Here is a 23,823-nt window from a genome sequence, read left to right as displayed (position 1 = left end):
CGCGCGCTCCCATTGGGCCACGTCGCGAGGCGGGAGGTGGGGGGTGAAGCCACGTGCGGCCCGCCCGGCCCGACAGCGCCCCCTAGCGGCCTGGAGGCGCATTGCAATGGAGAGGGGGAGGGAACCCTCCCTCCCCTCCCTCCCCTCCCTCCCCTCCTTCCTTTTCCCTCCCCTCCCTTCCCGCCCCGTTGGGTCTGACACGTTTGCAGCCAAATTGTTTTGAAAAAGTCGACGTTAAAAAACAAACAGAACACACAAACACAGCCCCGGCTCCTCGAGGGTCCCCGGCATCCCCCTCCCTCTTCACCCCACCAAAGCCCTCAGCTCATGAACTGCGTGTAGCCCTCGGCCCCCGTGACGATGACGTCCATCCAGATGCGCATGGCCTCGGCCGACGGGGCCACCACGTAGTAGAGGCGGTCGTGGGTCTTCACGCAGAACGTCAGCGCCGGGTTGGGGCTCTGTGGGGACGGAGCACGGTCAGGGGCCGCCTGCGGGGCCACCCCGAGCCCCAACCGCACCCCCCCAGCCCCACAGCTGGCCCCTGGTCCTCAGGGGGTGATGTTGGAGCCCACCCTCTTTAATATCTCTTATCGATGACTTGGGTGAGGGAGTTGGCACCCTCAGTAGGCACTGAGCTGTGGGGAAGTGTCAGTGTGATGGGCAGAGGCCAAGGGGTGAGGTTCAACGTGGTTCAGAGCCGGGTCCGGCACTCGGGGCACAGCAACCCCATACAGGGCTACAGGCTGGGAGGCTGTGCAGAGGAAAAAGACCTCGGGGTGGTGGTTGATGTGTGCCTGAACATGAGCCAGCAGTGTGCCCAGGTGGCCAAGAAGGCCAACGGCATCCTGGTTGTGTCAGGAATAGTGTGATCAGTGCCCCAGGGAGGCGATCAGCCCCTGTGCTCTGCTGTGGTGAGGCCGTGCTGTGCTCAGCTTTGGGCCCCTCACTACCAGAAGGACATCGAGGGCCTGGAGTGTGGCCAGAGCACGGCTACGGAGCTGGGGAAAGGCCTGGGACACACGTCCTGTGAGGTGTTTAGTCTGGAGAAGAGGATGCTCAGGGCAGACCTCATCGCTCTCTCTATCTACCCAAAAGGAAGGTGTGAGGAGCTGGGGCTCAGCCTCTTCTCGCAGATAACCAGTGACAGGAGTAGAGGGAATGGCCTCAAGTTGCGCCAGGGGAGGTTTAGGGTGGAAATGAGGAGACATTTCTGCTCACAAAGAGCGGTCAGGTGTTGGGACGGGTTGCCCAGGGAGGTGGTGGAGTCACCATCCCTGGGGGTGTTCAAGGAAAGGTTGGATGTGGTGCTTGGGGACACGGTTTAGTGGTGACAGTGGTGGTAGGACCAGGTGATCCTGGAGGGCTTCTCCAACCCTAACGATTCTGTGATTCCGTGAATCTGTGCGATTCAGCCTGCACAGATCACCCAGGGCATCCTCTGCACGGAGCTGCTGAGGGCACGGCCTGACAGCAGTGCCCAGCTCTCACCTTAGCGGCGCTGCGGAGGTGGTCGTAATAAACCTCTTCGATGGCTTGGAAGTAGATGACACCCTTCAGCTTTGTCTCGTGTTTATCTGCCCGAGGGAGGGAAGCGGTGTCAGCTGTGGTGCACGAGGAGGGGGCAGGCAAAACGTGTGGGGCAGGGGAGCCTGGAGCCATGCAGCCACCACGCTGGGACCAAGCTGGGACATTTGTTCCCTCCAGGCAACACAGGCACTCACCCACGTAGTAGGAGAGCGTGCGCTTCATGCGGTCGAAGACAAACCAGCGTTTCTTCCAAGACTTTATCTTGCCCCCCATCTTAACCAGGTAGCCCTTGCACATCTTCTCTGTCAGGATGACGTGGTAGCAGGTGTCCACGCTGTGCCCTGAGGACTCGATGTGCAGCCGCAGGTCAAAATCCTCCTTGCGGATGGGGAGGTACCGTGTCAGGGGCCGGGCCTGGGGAAGCAACGCTGCTTTGCAAACCCTGCTGCACGAGCACCACAGCGAGAGCCGCGCGCCCACCAGCCCAAACTGGCATCCTCCCGCTGGGGAGAGGGGCTCCAGCAGCCCAGAAGTGCTGGGAGCTGCGGCCCCGAGCCCCACACCTGTGAGAAGTGCTTCTCCCGCAGCTTGACCTCCTTCTCCACCAGCTTCTGCCGGCGCGTGGTCTCGTCCTGCAGCCGGCGCTCCAGCTGCTCCCGGCGCCGCCGCTCGTCCTCCAGCGCCTGCCGCCGCAGCTCCATCTCCCGTTCCTGCAGGCACAGAGGTGCTCAGCCCCGCTGGTTCGGGGACCCAGCCCGTGCTCTCAGCCCCCAGCCTGCTCCCAGGGATGCGTTTGCTCACCCGGGACTCCATGAGCCGCGACTTCTCGGCGTGCGCCTCCTTCAGCATCTTCTCCATCTCCTCGATCTTTCCTGCGTCCATCCCGCTCGTGCTGCAAGAGGAGCACGGCCGTCACCCGGGCACAGGGAGCCCGGCCCTACCCAGGACCAAGTGCCACTCATCCGACAGCACCCAGGACAGGAGTGCTACCTGGGCTGCTATGCAGTGCTGGTTCTGCTGCCCTGCCTGCACCAGGGGCTGTCTCAGCACAACCAGCTGCAGGATGCGGTGGCAAAGCCCCCCTGTGCTTGGACGGGGTGAGGACAGGGCCTGGCACATTCCACCAGATGCCCCAGGGACCAACCCCGGAGAGCTGATGCTGGGGGAGGCCGTGGGTGAGCGTGGGATGAAGGATGGTGCCATGGAGGTGTGGCAGCAAACAGCTCATGGCAGGAGGCTCCCGTGCAGCACTCGAGCCCCTCCCAGCACAGCGTCAAAACCAACCACCAGCAAACCCCTCCCAGCCCCTCTGTGGGGATGGCGCCTGCACCTCGGGGCAGCAGCAGGCTGGGAAGGGCATCCTGGCTCACCAGGCAGCTAAAAAACCTCTGGCAAGGGCTCCAGGCTGAGCTGGACACAAAACCTGCACCCCTCCGGCTGCTCAGCCTGGGGCTAGGAGCCAGCCCCAGGATTACCTGGACATGTTATCGGGTGAGCAGGCCGAGTTGGTGCCCGTGGAGATGCTGGTCTCCATGCTGTCCGAGCTCTCCAGGCTGAGGGTGTCGTACGCGTGGTCCAGCTCCTCAGCCCGGGGCCCCACGCTGTGGGCATGGTGGTGATGGAGGATGGAGTGATGCATGAGCGGGGGGTAGGAGGTGGGGAAGGGGGGCTGCCCGTGCAGGGCTTCCCACTGGGACTGAGCCTCGGCTGCCGCTTTCTGCTTCAGCTCTGCCAGGCGCCGCTTCTGCTCCTCGATCACCTGCTGACCTGCACCCCGGGAAGAAGGAGAGAGGCAGGTCAGCGGGCAGGAGTGAGCCAGCAGGCTCTGCTGCCTGGGCCCACGGGGGCACAGAAGCCGCTGCGATGGAGCACCGCGCTCAGAGCCCCGCTTTGGGGCTGTTCCTGAGAGCCGGGCTCTGTCCAGCCCTGCTGCAGCACCGTGCCCTGCTCAATGCTGCACGCAGGACACACGCAGACCTGGGGAGCAGGTCAGCAGCCCTGGGAGTGCCACCGGAGTTGCAGGGGGAATAGGGATAAATGGAGGCAGGAGCTGGAGCCGGGACTCCAGGCTGGGCACAGCAAGTGCCCTGGGCAGCAGCATCCTTTGGGGAGGATTTGGGCTCAGAACCCAGCAGGAGGTGGCACCCTGGTGCCAACCCCAGCTCTGCAGGCGATGGCTAGGCAGGGCTGACCCAGCTGCCTGGTACCCAGCAGCTCCCAGCCTGGCTCCCCCCTTCTCCAGGCGTGCTGGCACAGCCCTGCCGGGGGTGTAGGCACAGCCAGCTGCTCCTCCAGCCCATCGTCTGGCACAGAGCAGCCCACAGCAGCACACTCAGACACACACAACGGGGGCAGCCAAGGGGCACATGCGTCAGGCTGGGCAAAGCGCTGGGTGGGGAGCAGCCGGGACCATGCTTGCCAAGCCCCCACGCCAGCTCCAGCACCCCAAAGCCACGCCTCGGGGAGCTCTGGCCTAAAAGAATGCCACGGATGGGGCTGTGGGTCCAGCTGGCAGCCCCTGAGGGATGCCCGCTCCTGCCCCTGCCCTCACAGGCACAAAAACCTCAGCACAGCACCAGGGGGACGGGGAGGCACCCACACACCCCAGGTGGATGCAGGTGCCCGGAGCAGCGAGCTTCTCCCAGCTCCTCTCGTGTGGAGCACCCGCAGGGGGCATGGGGTTTGTCAGTTTGTCAGGTTTGTCAGCGCCCCGGGGTCCTGGCTGGCCGTGCCCCCTCCCCATCCACGCAAAAAGGCACCAGCAAACAGCCATGCCGCCGCCTTGGGGGCCACTCGAGGCAGGTCCGAGCCACTCGTGTGTCTACCTGGTGCATCGCCTGGCTGCAAGGGCTCTGCCGAGAGCGGGTCGGCTGGAGGCACGCCGTCAGGTGGAGGGGTTGAGGGAAAGGGGGGAGAGAGAGGGGGAAAAGCAAGAGACCGTAAGAGAGGCGCCCGTGTCCCGCTGCAGCCTCACCACTTCCCCTGGCTGTGCCATCCACGGGGCTCCCACAGCCCCGGGCAGTCCCTGCTGCCCTCGGCCAGGCAGGAAAGGGTCAGAGCCGGGTTCCTTCCTCTGCCAGGATGCGCAAAGAGGCTGGAGCCCAGCCAGAGCCCGGCCCTGGGTGTTTGGGACGGGAGATGCACCCCCGAGGAGCTTACCCTTCTGCTGCAGGGCCAGCTGGCGCTTGGTCTCGATGTCCTGCAGCGTGGCCGCCAGGTTTCGTGGCAAGCTGCCCGCGTGGCTCTGGGCGTGCGGGGGGCCCTGGGGCAGGACAAGAGGGTGAGCACGGCCCTGTGACCCTGGAGCAGGGCTGGAGCTAAGCAGCAGCCCCCCAAAGGGCACGGCTCCCCCCCTGCAGCCCTACCTTGGGCGAGGGGCTGCGCCCCAGCGCGGAGATGTTGAGCTGAGAGGATGACGGGGTGCTGCTCTTCATCCGAGGGGGGAGCGCGGCGCTGTCGCCCTCCAGTTTGGCACGATAGACCTGGGCACGGAGGCGCAGAGGTGAGCTGGGAACGGGGGCTCCAGCACCCAATTTTGAGCCCCCCCTGCCCTGGAGCCTCTCCCCAGGCACCGCAGCTTTGCCCCACGCTGCCCCAAGGGACTTCGGGGGGAGCAGGGCATTACCTGGAGAGACTTTTGAGAAGAGTGAGCTTTAGCTGGAAGCGGAGGAGGGGAAGAACAAGGAGAGAGAGGGGAGGAGGAGGTCTCAAAGCCAGCCATGACCTCCTGGTACCACTTCTCTAAATCAAGAGGCGGGAGCCACGCTGGGCCCCCTGGGAGCTGCTTCTCCATCTGAAGAGACATTGCACGAGACGGGAGGGAGGGAGGGACAGAGAAACACAGTGAGAGGGACAAACGGAGAGAGAATGAGAGGTCAGAGCATCCCTGCCCCACCATCGGGGAGCAGGGCAGGAGGGGAGGTGCAGAGGGCCCCGTGGTTCCCAGCTGAGCCCCAGCAGCTCCAGGACACCACGAGCTGGGCAGGGCTCAAGGCAGGTGCCACACGGGCAGCAGAGCAGCAAGCAAGGAGCTGAGCAGCCAAGGACAGCTTTTTGGAGGTTTTTGGGCTGCACAGCAGCGCGCCAGGCACCTCAACCCTCCCTGCATGTCCCCCGCAGCCTGCCGGCACCCCTCACCACCACGAGGGTGCTCGGGGGCAGAGGGAGGGAAATGGGACACAAACCTCTGAGGAGATGGAGGGAGAAGAGAGAGCCAGCACAGGAGGAGGAGGAGGAGGAGGAGACGAAGGAGCTGGAGGGGCACGGCCCAGCGGGGAAGCGGCAGGGGCACAGACGCTGCACAGGATCCCCGAGAGCTGCTCAACGGTCACGTACTGGGCAGAGAGAAGCAAAGTGAGGTGGGAGAAGGGACTGTGGTGGGCACGGGTGGCCAGACAGGGACAGGCACAGAGGAGCAAGCAGCCAGCGATGGAGACGAGCCCCCAGAAGAGGGCTTAACATCCCCAGGAGGAAGGCCAGCTGGCGGGGATGACTGCTGCCAGTCCCCCCGGTGCTGCAGAGCATGGAGCAGGGACATCAGATGTCCCCTCTCCAGCCCCTCGTCTTGCCTCCAGCCCAGCCCGGGGGACGAAGCTCGGTCCCAACCTTCTCTGCATCCTCCTCACCCGGGAGCAGCAGCAGAGCCCGCAGGAGCCACAGGCACAGAGCTGAGCCCCTCGCCCCCTGCTCTGCCCCCGAGCCTCTCTCCAGCCCCAGCTCGGGGACGGGGTCACTGCCCTCCCTCCTCCTGCTCAGCTGCAGCGAGAGAAATCCCCCAGCCTAGCGGAGAGGCAAGCTCTGAGCACCAGACACAGGAGGTGGCCGCGCAGCCAGCCTGCTGCAGCTTCGCTTCCCGCAGTGCTGCCCAGGCCGCAGAGCGGGGCAGCCCCTGAAGGCAACCCGAGCATGCTCTGGGGCGGGTACCTCGTTGGCTGCAGAGGGCACAGCAAGCAAGAAAGAGCGCTGAGCAGCAGCAGGGGCAGCAGCAGAAGCTTTAGTGTCCAGGCTGGAGCCATAGGCATTGCTGTAGAACCTGAAAACGTCAGACAGCCTCATGTACTCCTAGAAATCCACAGTGGGGGAGAAGGAGGAGAGTTAGAGCCATGTGCTGGCTTCACGGCACGGACTGCAACGTGGGAGAAAACCTCCCCATGCACACACACACCCCACAACCACCACCACCAGCCCTTCCCTGCCAGCAAGCAGGGCCAGGAGCCCCAGCACACCGCCTCTGCTGCCTCAGGTGCAGCAGCACTGGGGATAAAGGGCTCTGTCCTGCACTGCCAAGGCTCCTGTCACCCTGAACCCAGGGTCCCCAAGGTCCCAAGCCTGGCTGCAAGCCCCCCGTGGTGAGGCAGCACTGGAGGAGGTGCCTCGGGCTGCCCTGGCACCAGCCCAGGAATGGGGCTGGGGCTGAAAGCAGCACCCCTGGGAGCCTCCCTCCCCACACAACCCTGCAGCCGCCCTCCCCGTGCCACTGCCAGCAGCAGCAGGGCAATCTGGAGCAGGGGAGGCCCTGTAGGGCAGAGCCTGGTGCCACTGCTCGCAGGAGAGCTGGGCACCCCCTGGGAAGCCTCAGACGTGCAGCAGCCTCGCCACAGCCTTTCCCTCAAGGCTTAGGCACTGGCAGAAGTTCACAGTTAAATTATCTTCTGTCAGACTGCTCAAAAGCCACTTCCTCACGCTGCCTGAACCAAACGTGTCAACGCAATGGGTTTTGGAAAGTCCGGCCACCAGATGGCCAGAATGGGGACACCCAGACCGTGCCACCACAGCCTGCTCTCACAGGGCCCGGCTGCTGCCCCGAGGGGCTGTCGGCCTCTGTAGGGGCTCTGGTGCCAGCAAGGGGACCCGGGCAGCAGCTCGGGCTGCCGGGCACGGGGCAGATGGGGCGAGCACACGAGCACGTGCGGCTGGGGCCATTACCTCTTGTGCCTTGGGGTAGGAGTGGGCAGGAGGAGAAGCTAGGGAGGCTGCTGCTCCTGGCAGGGGGCTCAGGGGCTTAGTTCCCTCTAACAGCTCATAAGGCTCTGAGATATGGAGGGTTTCCTGTGGGAGGGTAAAGATCACGTAGGCAAGGCGGGCACAGGCAGCAGGGACGCAGCGGCAGGAGCCGGCAGGCAGCAGGCTGTGACACGAGGGGACCCCGCTCTGCTGCATTCACCTCCCTCCCAGCCCCGTGATGGTTCCTGCAGCCCACAATTTGGCTCAGAGCAGCCTGGAGCACCCAGCTCTAGCCAGAAGGCACTGAGGAGCAGAGGAAGCGCTGCAGAGAAGAGCTTGCTGCGCACCAGGCTCATCCCCAGGGGTGGGGGCAGCTCTGGGGACAGTCCCCCCATCCTCCCAGTTACCTCTTTGAGTGCCGAGGGCATCTTGGGGAAGCTCCTGCCGCCTGTGACGAGCTGGTATCGCCTCTCCAGAGACACAAGCTTCTCCTTCTCCTGAGGCACAGGGTGACAGCAGGAAGGTTACCACCACCACCACCCCACCGAGCCCATCCCAAATACCAGCACCCGCTGCAGGAGGCGGCCAGATCCCGTCTCTCCACCTCCCTTCCCAAAGCACACCCGACACTTTGCACGCTCCAGCACCCACGTTACCTTCTGCAGGAGCTGCAGGACGCTGTTCCTCTCCCTGGCCAGGCGTTCAGCCTCCTGGGCGCTCTGCAGATGGATCTGGGCAGCCTGAGCATCCAGGGCAGCCACCCGGTCCTGGGGGACAAGCAGGGGTTGAGCCGTTTTGGGGGGGGGGGAAGAGAGGGGAGGAGGCTTGGCTGGGGGCAAGCTGCCTGCTGCTCCCCATCCCTACCTTCCTGTGGGCGATGCTGCGGTGATACTCAGCCCTGCTCTGCAGCAGCTGCTGGCTCCGTGTCTCGCGCTCCTCCTCGAGCCGGCTCTCCCGCTCCAGCTGCTGGAACTCCAGGTCCTCAAACAGCTTGGTCTCCGTCTCCAGGGCCTCCGCTTCCTTGGGACACACACAACGGGGCGGCTGCTCACTCCTTTGCCTCAGCGCGGAGGTGATGGAGGAGGCGCCGGGCACAGACCCCGCGGGATGAGGAGCTCACGAGAGCTGGGAGCCAAGCCCAGAGCTCGTCCGGATCCACTGCCCCCCGTGGGACCCCGTTCAGGCTGGGGCTGCGCCCTGCCAGGCTGTGGAGCCAAAACCAGCATGCACCAGCACCACCAGCACCACCAGCACCACGCGGGGAGCGTGGCAAGCGCCCCGCCACCGAGCCCACGGCAGGCAGAGCCCACCACGGACCGACACCATGCCGGACAAGCACCCTTGGGACCTCCCAGCCTCGAAGCAGTGGCAGCAGCACTCAGCTCACGGTCTGAAAACGCTGCCCCCGCAGCGCTGGCGCCGTGGGAATGCATTTCCCACACTTGGTGAGTGGGAAATGTGCTGCTCCAAAGCCACACGCGGCACAGAGGCGGCCCCTGGGGCTCCTGCATGCCAGGACCGCTGGTGCTGGGCCACCCCATCACGTCCTGGGCCACCCCATCACGTCCTGGGCCACAGAGCATCCCTGCCTGCCACGCACCGTGGGCAGCACCCACTGCAACACATCCAACCTGGAAAGGGGCCACGAGCGGGCTGTGTGTGAGTGCTGCAGTGAGAACTGCTCTAGCCACAAGGGAGGGTCAGCAGCTACCGGAAAACACCAGATAATGGGAAAAAAATGCCGTGGACCGCCGCTAACATAAACCAACGGGCCTGTGTAAATAAATGCGCACAGGAAATAGCTGGGAGCAGACACGCAGGGACGCGGAGCTCCCTGAGCTTCGCCCTGGGGACAGCACTTCAGGGGGATGGGCACCAGCTCCTGCGCAGCCAGCACCAGCTCCCACAGCCAGACACACGGACACAGCTCCGCCTGCACGCCCTGGAGATGCTCAGCATCCTGCCAGGATGGCCCTGACGCAGGGCACATCCTCCTCTACAGCTCCCGGGGCAGACCCCGCTGCGAGCAGCCGAGCAAATCCCCAGGAGGGGACCCCACGCACAGCTCGAGGCTTTGCCACGGGGCACGCAGCTCCTCCTGGCACCCTCGGGGCAGGATCCGTGCTCGTGCCCTGCCTGGTCCAGAGCACGCCGCGGGGCCAGGCGAGCGGCAAGCTTACCCGCACGGCGCCAGCCTCCTCCAGCCCCGGTGCGACGCTCTCAGTGCGGCCCCAGCTGCCAGGGAAGAGCTGGCCTAAGCTGGAGCGGAGGGAGGTGGGCCATGGTCCAGGAGGGGTGGGGGTGAGACACTGACCCTTCGCATCTGCTCCCGCAACTGCTCCCGCATAGACTCAGGGCAGTTATCAAGGTGGCTCTTCGACTCATTGTAAAGCGCCCGGAGTTTCTCTAGCTCCTTCCTTTCAGCATCAAGCTTTGCCCTTTCCTGAATCGGGGGAGAACAAAACAAACAAAAGAAAAAAAGAGAAAAAAAAAAAAGAAAAAAAAAAGAGAGAAAACACTTCTCAAATCTGCGCCATGCAGAAGCTGCAGGATTAGAAAGTGGCTAAGCCAGAGGGGCACGTGGGGAGGAGCGCGGGGGCATTTACCAAGAGACTGAAAGAGCGAAAGCCACGGGAACCCCAGGCTGGGTGCTGTTACGGGTCTTACAACCTGCCCTGGACCTCAGGTTCATGTTTCTATGCCAAAGATTTAAGGGCAGTGAGAAGCTCAGCATTGACCTGGCTTTGCAGCATGGCTAAAGTCATCCCAGTCCTGCACGCTGCCCGTCACAGGGCACCAGGAGCCCCAGCCACTGCCAGAGACCCCTGCCTTGGTGCGCAGCCAGCCTCGGGATAACCAGAGGCTCGCGCTCACGATGCTCAGGCAGAACCCAGGATGCCGGCAGTTAGCCAGAGCAGGTCCAACCTCTGCCTAGAGGCTGCCTCGCAGAGCTCCTGCAGCACCACGCAGGGCTGAGCACCATGAAAGTAACACTTGTCCAAGCTGCTGAGCGCAGGAGAGCCAAAAAAGCAGCCAGGAGTCCCAGCTCCCTGTCTCAAGGATAAACCCGTGGCACACTGGACCCTGCACACCCCGTGCTGCTGTGCGCTGTTAAAGCAAGGAGAGCCTTGTCCTCACTGGGACACCGCTGAGAAACCCTGCAAACCCTTGCAAGCCTCGAAAGGAACGTTGCCCATCAATATTTTGTCTCAAGACCACGTTTCACAAGCATCCTCCGCTCTCTTGGCTTCTGCAGTACTTGTCAGTGCTCAGAAGCCAGGTGATAACATCACATTGCCTCTAAACGTGCCCGTGTGGCCCCCGTCTGTGCCTGGCACTGGGCTGTCCCCACACTCTGCAGCCAGCCGTGCTCAGTGACAACGGCACCGAGGACACCAGCACACCGCCAGGACCCCGACCTGTGGCTCTCCCACCTGGAGATGTGTCCCTGGAGCTGGTGCAGGATCCCCCGGAGCAGCTCCCCTGCTCCCCACGGCGCAGGAGCACTGAGCTGGGGCTCGCTCCTGGTGCAGACAGGAGGTAAGGCAGCACAGGAGGGATGTGGGGCGTGCTGCTGCCCCATGCTCCCGGGGGGCTCCTGCGGGGTGAGCGCAGTGCCCAGGGCACCCACGGGCAGGGGAGGCTGCGGGGCGGGCAGGGGTGGCAGCGATTAGTGGCAGCGTTTGGAGCAGGCACGGTTAGAGAGAGTTAGTGCAGAGCGAGTAGGAAAGCAGGTGGTTGAGTCAGCAGAGACTCGAGGAGTGAGATTTCTGCTCCTCTCCTAGCTCCGCACAATGCTGCCTTTCACTAGAGAAGACATCTGCAAAGGGCTGGAAAATCAAAACCAAAACACGAGAACCGTAATGCCACGGGGGTCCCGTCACGACGTGCTCAGCCCCACATGGCTCCAGCTGCCCACGGGCACCGAGCAGCACAGGTTGGGCTCCCGCAGCCACGACCCAGGGCTGCCCCAGGAGGGCAGGGACGCCAGCACTGCTTCGTGGCGAGGGAAGGCACCAGCAGACAGGGAGGGGATGGCACCAGCTACAGGCAGCAGCGAGCTGGGCACCCACAAGAGCTGGAGACCCTGCGGCTGCCCCACGGGGCCAAGCTGAAAGCATCTCTGAAAGCTGCAGCCTGCCCTCCCGCAGGGACCACAGCGGTTGCAGCGAACAACTCCAGGCCCAGGAAGGGAAGGGGCTTGGGCCAGTAGCCCACGCTGCACCCCAGGCCTCCTGGCAGCCACCGAGCTGGGTGAGGCACCCGCAAAGATTTCCTGGCCAAAGCTAGAAAATGTTGGGATGAGGGGGGCGCAGCCACCTCCAGCAAGGTGGATGCTCCAGCGACACCAAACCTGCCACCAAGACCCAGCACAGCGCGTCCCCAGCGCCATCTCTGCCCTCCTCCAGCAGGGCTGTGGGACGCGGCACTGGTCCCAGACAGACAGGGGAGAGGGAAAGCCACCAGCCACCTCTTCCCCCTCCCCACAAGCACAGATGCTCCCCCTGTCCTTGAAAATGCCCGTGGTGACCCCACGGAGCTGACACTGAAGGTGTCACCGAATGGCTCAGCAGACCCCAGGGACAGGAGGACGTGTCCCCCGGGGGATAAATGCAGCCTGGGAGACCCCCCCAGGGTCAACTCCACCAGTGCTGGGAAGAGCACAGCACAGCCCCAAAGGGACAGTCCTGCCTCAGGGCTCACCTTGTCCCGCTCCTTCTGGATGCTGGCGTCCAGGCTGGAGAGCTTCTCCTGCAGCTGCTGCACCACCTCCTGCTCCTGCTGCAGCCGCACCGCCTCCGCCTCCCGCTCGCCCTGCAGCAGGGCCCGCTCCATCTCCGCCTGGGTGGGTACAGCCACATCAGCACCATCCCACAGCCCCCGCTGCTGCCCTGCGCCCACTTGGGTCCTGCCGGGACCAGCAGCTCGAGGTCCATCTAAGATCACCCGTGGGATCAGGTGCCCGCCAGTGATGACAGGGTGAGTGAGACCCCAGCAGAGCTCCCCAGACCCTCACCTCTCGCAGCATCTCCTGCAGCTGTTGCTCCAGGTCCTTGACGTGGCCTTTCAGCTCGTCCAGGCGACTGAGCACGCAGGCTCGCTCCTCCTCCAGCCTCTGTGCCTCCTTGGCACGGGGACCCACCAGCTCCTCATGCTGCAGAGAGCGCAGGTCAGCACAGCACGGGACGGGCTGGCGTGGCACAGCACAGCACGGGCACCCCCATCCCCTCACCTCGTGGTGGGTGCTCTCGGTGCTGCTACACTCTTCTTTCAGGTTCTCCTCATCCGACCTCTCCAGACTCTCCCTCTGCCGCAGCACGCCCAGCTCCTCGGGGGCACCCCTGGGTGCCTGCCGGCCAGCGTCCACATCCCCGGCCAGGAGCCGGGGCGCATGGCTCAGCTCCGCGCCATCCGTCTTGGTGTACTCGGCGCAGAGGTTGAGGATGGTCTCCAGGCGCTGCCGTTCCTGTGGGGGGGCTCGGTTAGCACGGCCCTGCAGCACCCAGCCCAGCCCACGCCACCGCCACCGCCCGCCTGCATCCCTGCCAGCACAGGAGCCTTGCTGCCCACCGTGCTCGGGGAGGGGTCCCAGCACCCATCCAGCACACGGGCTCTGCCCAGGACATCTGGGACCCAGTGGTCCCACTGCAGAGCATGTAAGGGAAAATGTTTTTTTTTGGGGAGCACCGGCTCCATCAGCTCATCGCAGCCGTGCCAGGTGGGCTTCCCCTGGCTCTGGGGCTGTCACCCACCTCGGCAGGTCCCAGCCACCCTGGCAGCTCCATGAGGCCGGGGGCTGCACTGCTCCGTGCCCCCTGCCCGCCCAGGCAGCGAGCAGACCGTCAGCCCGTGGCGCATGTGATGTGCCTGGAGCTGGAGACAGGCTAATTACAGACAGCAGCCCCGGCCCAGCGCCACGCTGCCTCTGCATGCCGCACAGGGCTATTTCGAGGTGGTGATTCAGGCCGTCTGCACCCACCATGAGTCAGGGATGAGCCAACAGGGCTCCTGCTGCCCAGCCAGACGGGCACCGGGCACTGCTGCCACCCTGCAGCGCCCCAGCGGGGGTCCCAGCCAGCCCCCCGGGGAGGCACCCCCGGCACGCAGAGCCCCAGAAGGCGCAGGCTGTGCCTCCACGCCAGCCTGGTCCCCTCCCTGGGAAAACAAAGGCGGCGCTGCCAACAAAGGCACGCACAGCAGCGACGAGCACGGGTTGTCCTGGGCATGACACCGGGGGGGGGGGACACACGGGTCCCCGCACTGCACCCCCCAGGTGGCTGAGCCAGGCAGAGCCAGGGAGCACCCTCCTGGCCCTGCTGCCCCCTGCAACCCCTGGGTGCTCCGGGAGACCCCCTCAGCAGCAAGGAGAGACAGATGCACAGGGCAAGCCCCACCCAGGCAGCTGCTCGCTCTATAAAAACTCAATCCCCAGCCCTAAATATAGAGATGCAATGCCCACAGGAGCCTCCCAGCAGTTGCCAGCCAGGAACAGCATCTGCACACCACGCACAGGCAGCCACCACAGCCCGCCGAGAAGCCACAGCCCTGGCAGGGACTTTGCGACCCCAGAGGCACCAAAATTTACACGTCTGCAGCAGAAAGCAGCCGTGCACATCAGAACAATGCTGCCGCAGGCTGAGCCCGTGGCTTCCCTTGGCTGCCGCGAGCAGAAGGACTCGGCGCAAGGCAGCAGCTCCCACACAGCCCGGGGGCACCAACAGCCGCTCCCAGCCATAATCTCTCTGGATAAACCCGAGCCTGGGAGCCTGTTCACATCATTCATAAGCTGCTGTTAGCAACTGCAGCAAAATCCCCGGGAGAAAAGGCCTACATTTTAAAAACAGAAGCTCAAAGAGCACGCCCTGTGCTTCCAGCCCCTCAAAACCCCGGCTCGAACCCGCCGAGCTTGGGACAAGTCGCCCTTCCCCGTGGCAAGGAGCTGCCCCCCGTGCCGCCGTGCTCACCAGGCGCTCCATCTCCTGCTCCCGCATCCGCTCCTCGCGCTGCCGCCGGTGGTACTCCAGCAGCTCGTCCTCGTTGTCGCTGATCTCGGTGATGCTGTTCTTGCGCTCCCGCACGCCCGCGGGCAGCCGCACGTCCCCGGACAGCTTCCTCTGGGCACGGGGGCTCTGCCGGGGCGAGGGCATGGCCAGGGAGCCCAGGCTGTACGCGGGGCTCAGGCAGGAGCCGAAGCTGGGGCGGCGCGGGGCTGGCTCTGCCAGCAGCGGAGACGAGGGGCTCCCAGCCCTGCTGCTCCTCCCTGCTGCAGGGCTCGGCTCCTCGTGGCCCTTGCGCCTGCTGCGGGGGCTCCCGGGAACCTCTCTGCCCAGCCGGGGCTGTGGGGAGGGGGTCTCCGGGGCTGCCCGGGGGCTGGCAGCCCGGCGGGACAAGGAGGGGCTCAGCGGGGGCAGCTCCCGCATGCTCTCCACAGTCCTGCGGGCTGCCCGTGGGCTCTCGGGGGGCTGCAGCCCTGCGGCTGCTCTGGCTGGCCCCGAAGCATCTGGGAGCACCCTGGCTGCGGGCTGCCGGGCAGGGCTGGGGGCTTGGGGGTCCCTGGGCTCCCTGAAGGGGCTGGGGGGCCGCTCTTGTAGGGCTGCCCGTGCCCGCGGCACCGAGGAGCCCAGAGGGGTCCTGGGGGTCAGCCGAGGGCTCCCGGAGGGCTGGGCGCGGGGGCTGCCTGCTCGGTGCTCCCCGAGGCCGATGGAAACGGGGGCCACGGGGGTGTCCGGGACGGCCTGCCAAGCTCGGGGGGGCTCTGCCGGCCGCGTTTCGCCGTGCCCCCCGTAGGGCAGCGCGGGCAGGCGCTGCGAGGGGGGCTGCACGGTGTGGTTGTAGCTGGAGGAGCGCAGCGGCACCACGGGGGGCACGGCCGGGCCCTGCTCCTGGCTGCTGGGCGAGTGGCTGGCGTAGCCCCCGCTGCTGGTGGGCGAGGAGAGAGGCGAGAAGGGCGGCGAGGCGTTCTCGTAGCTGGAGCCCCCCGAGGTGGCGCCGGGGCTCAGCGGGGGGGACAGGAGGCAGCGCCCACCCCCGTTCACCACGGAGGAGCAGAGCGGGGACGGGCCGCGGGGGGACGGCTTCTTGCCGGGGGACGCCGGCTCCTCCAGCACCAGCGAGTCCATGATGTCCTGCAGGTCCTTCTCGATGGAGCTCACCAGGGAGCTGTGGCTGGGCTGGGCGCGCTCCCCCGCCGCCAGCTCGTGCAGGGGCAGCGGGCGGCCGCCGTTCACCAGGGCCTCGGGCTCTGCAGGCAGACACGGGAGCGGGTTTCAGAGCAGGCTGAGGCCCCAAAACCACGGTGCCCCTTCCCCAGCCCCGCTTGGAGCCACCCTACAAGACCTGCAGAGGGTCCGAGCCCCTCTGCCAAGCCCCCCGCCACCTCACTGAGTGTCCCCGGGGCCAGAAGGCAGGCTGGCACCCAGCTGCTGTCCCACCGGCCCCATCTCCAGGGTAACAGAAACCCGATAGCTCTGCCTGGCCTCTGGTGAGGTGCCTGCCTCCAGGAGCCCCGGCACCGCTCCCCGGGGGGCTGCAGGCACCCGCCGTGATCCCAGGGGGCTGCCCGCTGCTCTGTGCCCTTCACACGTCACCGGCTGTGAGAGAACCCCACCAGCAGCATTTGGGAGCTGCTCTCTGGGCGGCCGGAGAGGCTCCTGGCACAACGGGCACAGAGCGCAGAGCCCGGCCTCTTGCAGAAAGCGATGGGATCGAGCAGCAGCCTCGTCTGCTCAGCAGCCCCAAGCTCACTTCATTTCATTAAATCCTCTCTGCCCACGGCACAAGGCTCCTGCCCTGTCTGCCTGCACAATCATTGCATGGGAGCAGGCCGAGGGGCCCCGCGGCGCTGTCTCACGGAGCCACAGCTAACCAGGCGAGCAGCAGCCCAAAACACCAGCACCGGGAGGTGCTGAGGACACCCGAGAGGCCCCGCTGGGAGGGACACCACTGGTCCCACAGCCCAGGAGGAGCCCAGAGCAGCGGGCAGCATCCCTGCACGAGCAACCCAGTGCCACAGGGGCAGGGGGTGCGAGCAGGGCCCACGTGGGGAGCAGCTGCGGGCAGTCACAGGACACTAAGGACACGGCAACTCCTTGTGTCCTTTCTCCCCGTCCCCCAGCTGCAGGGTCTGATGCCTTCCTGGCCCTCAGCACCGTGCACGTGGCACAGGGGAGGCTGCCAAGCGCCTCGTGCAGTGCCAGGGCATGCTGCTCGGGGCAGGCAGCGTGGCTGCCGGCCCCGGTACTGGGTTTCAGACATCTCCAGGCACCGATCTGCACCTGCAGCATCCCCAGCCTGGCACCGTGGAAGGAGCAGGGGCTGTGCCAGCACCAAGCAGGTCCCCGGCCTCCAGACAGACACAGGGAGATAAGGAGCTGGCTAGATTAAGCAGCACAGCCAGGGAAACGGCCTTCACAGCCTCCTCGTAGCCAGCCCTGAATGTAAACAGCAGCTCCCAGGCAGGGGGGGCGAGGGGTGCGCACCCCAGCACCCTGGCACCAACCGAGGGGTGAGAGCCCTGAGACCCCCCTGTGGTCAGGGGGACCCAGGCTCGGCAGAAACCAGGAGCTGTGCCTCGCTGCCCGTACAATTAAACGTTTCTCAGGCGCCATTAATAATTAACAGACATCAGCACAGACACCAGGCCGAGGCAACAGCGAGCACGGGCACCACGGGGCATCTGGGGCTGGGTGCGAGCCCTGATCCGGACAGCATCAGCCTGGACCCCGCGGTGATGCTGGGTGAGCTCGGGCAGCTTCATCCCCTCCTGCCTCCCCGGAGCCCTGCCCGGGAGAACCCAAAACGAGGGCTGAGGAACAAACGCCTGCTGCAGGCAGCCTCGAGCCCTGCTGCCAGCTCCCCGGGGGGCTCGGGGACCCCCCTGACATCCCCAAACAGCCCTGCCTGGAAGCAGAGGGGTCACCTACTCGCTGGCAGCCCGTAGACGGCGGCGGGGCTCCTGCCCCCTGCCGGGATCATGCTCTTCATCCACTTGGCTTCAGCAGGGTGGTTGAAGCGCAGGAAGGTCGCCTGGCCCAGGCAGATGGTGCAACCTGTGGAGAGAGGGGTTGTCAGCTCCCCGGGGGTGCCAGCAGCACGGGGACAGCCGCCTGGGCACCCTTGGGTGACACTTTGGGGAGAGGAGAGACGGGAGCTGGCGAGGGCAGGCCAGGGGGCAGCACCCGGCCGTGCCACGCTCCCCAGGGTGGGATCGAGCCCCGCTGTCAGCACAGGCTCAGGGCAGAGCTGAAATCCAGGTCACTCCACGACTGGGCGCAGCATCTCGCGCAGCCACAGCTGGGGCCTGGGCCTCGGCGCTGCCGCGCGTCAGAGGGAGCTGGCCGTGCTCCAGCGCCGCCGCCAGCTGCAGACAAGACAGCTCCTGTCCACCGCTGCTCGGCCCAAACCGGGAGCTTTCGGAGGGAGGGAGGAGGAGGAGGAGGAATGCAGGGAGGGAAGCCAGGCTTGCACAGCCCAAGGGAACCGGCAGCAGAGGCTGCAGCAAGTCGCCGCCGAGCGCAGGCGATGGATGGAGCTCAAAGAGCCCCGGTGGGGAAACGCTGCCAACACCTGCCCCGCGAGGGGCTGTAAAAGGTCCCTCGGCAGTAAAGACAACGGCATCCGGCAGCCACGGTGCCAAAGTCCCACACCCAGCCCAGGGTGCCTGGGAGCAGGCAGCACGCAGCCTTCTCAGCCACTGCTGCTGCTGCTGGGGAGCCCTGTGCTGGCGGAGCACGGCTGCTGCCGACACACCCCGCTTTGAAGCGCCTGCCAGAGCCCTGGGTAGAGGCTTGCTCCTCGCTGTCAGCCGCAGCCGAAAATCCCTTGCTGGAAGGGATGCATTTTTTGGAGCAGCTGAGCTGGCAGGCACAGACCTGGAGAGCAGCGGCAGGCTCAGCCCCAGCCCTGCCAGCGCAGGGGGTCTGGAGGGAAGGGAGCTGGGCTGGGAAATCCCCGGGCAGGGGTCCCCAGGGGCTGCACCCTGCCTGCCCAGTGGGGACACCAGCTCTGGGTGGCGTGGATCATGCTGTGTGAGGGCCCCCTCCCAAACGCTACGTTAGTTGGCACGGCCATCGCTCACCAACGCCCACCAAGCTCCCACCCTGCTGCGCCCTGCACCTTCCCCGTGCCTGCCGCCGAGCCCCCCGCAAGGCAGGAGGGAACAAAGGGACAGCGTGCGGCCACCCGGCACCCACCGGCACGGCAAAGCCCCCGCACCCCTCTCCATTGCCCCCCAGGCCCCTTCTTCATCCCGTGGCAGGGCTCTCACCATGCCCAGCCCAGGGTCCCCCCCTCGAAGCCCCCAGCCGCCCCCCGAAAGGGCAGCGAGGGGAGGCGCAGGGCATCCCCCCCGGGCAGCAAAAATCCTCCAGCTAAAACAGGAACGAGTCCCGTGCCGGGTGAAAACCCGGACAGCCCCACGGCACTGCCCCGGGGGGGTCTGGACGAGCTCCCCCCGGCTCCCCCCAGCCCAGCTCCGGGCCTTTGTGCGGCTCCCCCCGGCTCCAGCAGCGGCTCGGGGAAATCAGCGCCGCTCCCGGGGAGAGCAGGAGCCGGATTTCTGCCCCCGGCGCAACCCGACACCGCGGGCGATGAATGAGATGGCGGCCCGAGAAGGGAGGGGAGCAGCCCCGGGGGCCGTGGGGGGGGAACCGAGCTGCCCGGAGCCGACCCCAGCGAAGCTCCGGGGGGCGCCGGCAGCCCCGGGGCCGCCGAACAAAGCCCGGCGGCGGCGGTGCCGGCCCCGCAGCGAGCGCAGGCCGGTCCCGGTGCCCGGTGCCCGACCGCCCCCTCGGTGCCCACCGGCTCCCAACCCCCCGGTGCCCCGTCCGCGGCTCCCCCCGCACTCACCGCGGAGCCGCCGCCGTGCCCCAGCCGCCCGCAGGCCACGGAGCCGCCGCCGCCGCCGCCCCGGCAGCGGGGGCCGCGCACCGGGAGCGCACCGGGACCGCCCCGGGGAGGAGCCGCGCGGGAGGGGCACGGGCGGTGCTCGCCGCCGCCGCACGGACACACGGCTCCTTTCGTGCCCCGGGGCTGCGGGCACAAAAAGCGGCTCCCGAGGGCCGGGGAAAGAGCCCCGGAGGCTGGGCAGGAGGCTGAGAGCCTTGGTGGAGCAGCTCCGGAGCCGCTCCGGAGCCCCGGGTCCTCCCCGGGGTGCCAGGAGCACGCAGCCTGCAGGCAGTGGGGTGGGGGGACAGAGGGGTCCCCAGCCACGCAGGGAGCCTCTGAGTACCCAGCCCCTGATGGGCTGCTCCTTCGGGAAAGGTCCCCGCTGAGGGATGTGACTTAGCAGATGGTATTGGTGGAGATCTTGGAGATCTTTTCCAACCTCTCAGCCTGTGCCCCCAGCACCAGGTCACAAGATAACATTCATTTTGGGCAAAAAAACCTCCCAGATGGTGCCAGCACCCTGCTACAGCCCCAGCCAGGAGCTGCTACAACAGGATGAGCAGTGGCAGGATGGCTCCGGAGAGACCTCCAGCATCTGATGGCACAAACCCTGCCCACCGGGGCCAGCTCCTGCCCTGGAGCTGCCCAAACCCATCTCCGCGGCACAGCCCTACCTTGGGTGAGGCGCGTGGGCCGCTGGATCTTCACTCCATCGATGGCGCAGGCGTTGCCACAGGGGTGCAGGGTGAGCGTGCCCCGCGCGTTCTCGATGTAGCAGTGCTCAGGAGCCAGCCCAGGGCCCTGCAGGACGATGTCCTTCGCAGCCGTGCCGATCGTGGTCCTCCCTGCCAGGAGAGAGGCTGAGCGCTCCTCCTGCTGCCCACGGGGACCCCGAAAAGCCACCGCAGGCAGCTGTATGGGGTGATCCTACATGCAGGAGGCCAGGCCAGCAGCCAGCACTCACCTTCCTCCAGGGGCAGCAGGGTGATGGCAGTGCTCAGGCGGCCGCTGCCCAGGCTCACCAAGTGGGGCTTCTCCGTCTGCACCTTCAGCCCCTTGCCCGTGTCGATCAGGTCCAGGGGGCTGTTCTGCAGGGGACAAAGGAGGGGTCAGGGCTGCCTGCAGCACCCCGTGAGCCCCGCAAAGCTGGGCAGGGAGGGGGCTGACCCAGAGCCCGGGGCTCCTTCCCACCCTGCTGCCAGACCCACATCAGGTCCGCAGGGGGGATCCTTGGGGCTTGGGCTCCATCTAAGAGGATCCAAGCCAGCAGCCACTTAGCTCAATTGGCTTTACGCTGATCCCATAACAGGATTGGGTTGAGGAGAGGCCAGAGGGCAGCATCACAGCAGGGCTGGCACCGAGGAGAAGGGCTCCCACCACATCCCTGCGCTGTCAGGGGCTCGGCACTGCTGTCACAGCTGGGTTTTGCCTCCCCTCACCACCCCTGGTGCCACCAAGTCGGGGCCCTGCCGTGTGCTGGGGCGGTGTGGGAAGGGCTCAGCTGCCTCCACCCCGTGCACTCACCTGGATGATGGTCTGCACCCTGCGGGTTGGGCTGGCGGCGCTCCTGCTGGGTGCCTCCATGGTGCCTGCGCGCAGGCTCCTGGCGATACCAGGCACGGGCTGGGAGAAACGGAGCTGTCAGCAGGGGCAGCTGTGCCACAACCACCAGCACAGGGACGCACAGGCTGTGCTGCGGGGCTCCCTGCGCTCTGTTCCCGTTTCTGGCCCTGCGCTCGCTCCCCAAAGCTGGTGAGCGTCCCTGCCCAGCAGGACGCAGGCTCCAGCTCACCCAGGAAACCCCCACGCACGCACCAAGCACAGGAAGAAGCCGTCAGGCTGTGGGTAGCAGCTCTCCCAGGAACAGGGGCGTGCGGGGGCTCCCCACATACTGCCCACACCCCCCCCAGCCCTCCCACCCCATTTGCCACGCTGGTGTGTGATGCACGGGCACGGCAAATAGGCCAGTGGCCACCGTGCTGCCAGCCGGGGTGGCCACCCAGTGCCTTGACAGGGAGGAACCCGGTGCCAGGAGGCAGCGATTTCCCTCAGCCGGCGCTCACGCCACTTGTTGCGCACGGACGGACACGGGACGGGATGCTCTGGGGTTACTAAATTTACCATCCTCGGTTCCCTGCGTCCCTTCCTTCCGCCCCGGCCTGGCTGCTTGTGGCTTAACCCTTCAGCTGAACCCTTCCTGGCCACGCTGGCCCCACTGTGGGCGAGCACAGCAGAGGAGTGGGCTCACCCTGCTGGGGATCCCAGCCCGGGGCCAGCTGCTGCTCACAGGTAACAAAATCCTCTCCCTCCCAACCCCTGCAGAGCAGCCAGGGTGTGCCGGGCATGGGGACAAGCCCCGGGGTCTGCTCCGTGCAGCAGCCCTGCCCCAGCATCACCCCTGGCCCCCGCGTCCCGCCGGGCGAGGGACAGCGCTCCCCACCCCGCCAGCACCGCGCGCAGCTGCGGGGGCGAGCGGGTGGCTATTACACACTGCGGAAAAAATGAAATGCTGGAAAACAGCAGGCGTCGGATCCAGGGCTGGGACGGAGCCCAGACCACTCCGCTCGACATGAGGGCTGGCTGCCCCAAAGCCACAGCCCAACGGGGCTGCGGGCACCCCGTGCGGGATAGGGGCTGGTGAGGGGCTCCGAAAAGCCCGCGGGCAGCTCCCCAGCAGTGCCCAGGTACCTGGTGCCCACCAGGCGTGGATGTGCCCCCCCCTTGCCTTCCCTTACCTGCCACCCCGTCCTGGTGCGGGTGCTGAGCGGGAGCCTCCGAGGCAGAGTCCCCGCAGCCCCCACAAGCTGCCGGGGCCGGCAGCTGCTGCCCGCCCGCGGGTGGACCACGCTCCCCAGCATTTTAAGAGCCCGTGGCCTGCCCGAACCCCTTCTCCTCACCAACACCGAGGCCCCACAACAACGTCCGGAGGAAAAGCCAGCGAGGGGCCGGGCTCCTGCATAGGAAGGGAGCGGAGCCAGGGTGGGATCCTGTGCGGGCGTTAACCCCTTCCCCACGCGGTGATCCCCAACGTGCATCACCGAGGGCAAGAAACGGGGGAGCTCCAGCCCCACCGTCCCGCCCGCAGCTCAGCACCCTTTCTGGGGCATATCCCCATCCTGCCTACATCCTGCTGCCTGATCTTACCCAACCCTGGTGTCTTCTGCTCCATCACCCGTGACCGGGACGAGGACCCCGCTGTCAGCTCCAACGCACCCCCGATGCCCACCCTGCTTCGTGCCAGCCCCCCCACCCGCTCCTCACCGTGCTGGAGATGCTGCCAGTCCCCGCGGCGCTGGGTGCAGCGGGGCGCCCGCAGCAGCCCCCGTGTCCTGGCTCCCCTGCACAGCCCCGCACAAGCAGGCTCTGTCAGAGGAATGCGGGGCGGGAGCGTGGCCGCCCCGGCCGGCGCCCCACCTCTGGCGCGGACAAGGCCGCCTTTCTTCTCTCGCTGCAAGCCTGCAAAACACGCTGCTTGTTCCCGCCGTGGGAAGAGGCAAAGGCAGCAAATGCCAAGGGGTCGGGCTCAGTTACCGGCAAATAGCAAGCGGTCCCCATGCCCCCCGCGTGCAGGGCCGCTCGCGGGCTGGCGGCTCCCTCCGTGACTCCTGGAGCCGAGGGAAGACAAAAGCCCCTTTCTTCTCCGGGCAGGGCAGGGGCCTCACCTGGGAGGACGCCGAGCCCTGTGGCCCCTCGCTGTCCACTCAGCCCCGCCACAACTGCAGGGTGCTGCTGCCCCCCCAACCACTCGCTTATAGGGCCGTGGGGAGCCCCAGCACCCGGCTGGGAGCGCAGCGGGGCTGAGCCCTGCCTGCTTGGGGGCACCCTGCTGCTCCCACCTGCCCCCTGCCCTGTCCGTGGGGCTGGACACCAGCCACCAGCCCATTCAGTGGCCAAAACCTGCCCAGAGCTGCGTGCTGGAGCAGCACAGAGCTTGGCATGGGGGGGGACACGGCCAGGGAGCAGCAGGGACACGCTGACACCGGGCTGTCACCGCACTGCGCTCTGCCCGTCCCCTGCTGCCGCCTGCAGTGCCAGCAGTGCCTGAGAGCACGGGGACAGGCACCAGGTAGCTCTGCCGTGTCCCCCCCATCCTGGGGAAGCCAGGAGGAGCCCCTCGTCGCAGCTGGGCGCAGAGCAGTGTCCTGCAGCGTGGCCTTTCCCCGCTCCCAGCTGCTCGGATGAGTCAGGGAGGAAGCGGCGCGGCTGAGCTCCGGGGCGAGCACGCAGCGTCCGCAACCTCCATCCAACTTGGCCGCCGGCTCCTTCCCCATCTGCTAAGGCACTTAGAGCGCTCTCACCCCTTCCCACACCCTCTGCCCCAGCAAACATGCAAACAACAGCCTCTCCTCGCGCAGCTGGGGAAGGGGGAAGCGCGTCTGCAGCACAGGGCTGGGGGGGAAGGAGCTCGGGGCCCAGTGGGGGAGGCTGCTCCCCGCTGCTGCCTCCTGCCCCACATTGCCAGGG

General features: G+C 66.5%; 1 protein-coding gene across 16 annotated transcripts; it reads right to left on the bottom strand.

Annotated features, from left to right (window-relative positions):
* Positions 1-214: 214 nt before the first annotated feature.
* Positions 215-22,848, bottom strand: PHLDB1 (pleckstrin homology like domain family B member 1). Of its 16 annotated transcripts, none has more exons than XM_068659359.1 (26): positions 22,621-22,848; positions 20,884-20,982; positions 20,324-20,447; positions 20,034-20,204; positions 17,397-17,522; positions 14,439-15,715; positions 12,707-12,940; positions 12,491-12,628; positions 12,178-12,315; positions 9,788-9,916; positions 8,338-8,493; positions 8,130-8,240; positions 7,881-7,970; positions 7,456-7,578; positions 6,454-6,591; positions 5,715-5,864; positions 5,156-5,323; positions 4,896-5,012; positions 4,690-4,792; positions 4,356-4,400; positions 3,006-3,297; positions 2,332-2,422; positions 2,094-2,240; positions 1,725-1,944; positions 1,492-1,577; positions 215-461 (listed from the first exon to the last, which is right to left on the bottom strand). In XM_068659359.1, exons 2-26 carry the CDS (start codon positions 20,941-20,943, stop codon positions 321-323), a joined length of 4,575 nt encoding a protein of 1,524 aa, XP_068515460.1. In that variant the 5' UTR covers positions 20,944-20,982; positions 22,621-22,848; the 3' UTR covers positions 215-320. The 16 variants fall into 16 exon arrangements, with proteins under 16 accessions (XP_068515460.1, XP_068515453.1, XP_068515452.1 ...); XM_068659352.1 differs by lacking the exon at positions 22,621-22,848 and adding an exon at positions 22,095-22,292; XM_068659351.1 differs by lacking the exon at positions 22,621-22,848 and adding an exon at positions 21,175-21,264.
* Between the last annotated feature and the right edge of the window lie 975 nt (positions 22,849-23,823).

Source organism: Anas acuta, chromosome 23 (genome assembly GCF_963932015.1).
Source record: "Anas acuta chromosome 23, bAnaAcu1.1, whole genome shotgun sequence".
Taxonomy (NCBI): domain Eukaryota; kingdom Metazoa; phylum Chordata; class Aves; order Anseriformes; family Anatidae; genus Anas; species Anas acuta.
This window is presented reverse-complemented; position numbering and strand designations above follow the sequence as displayed.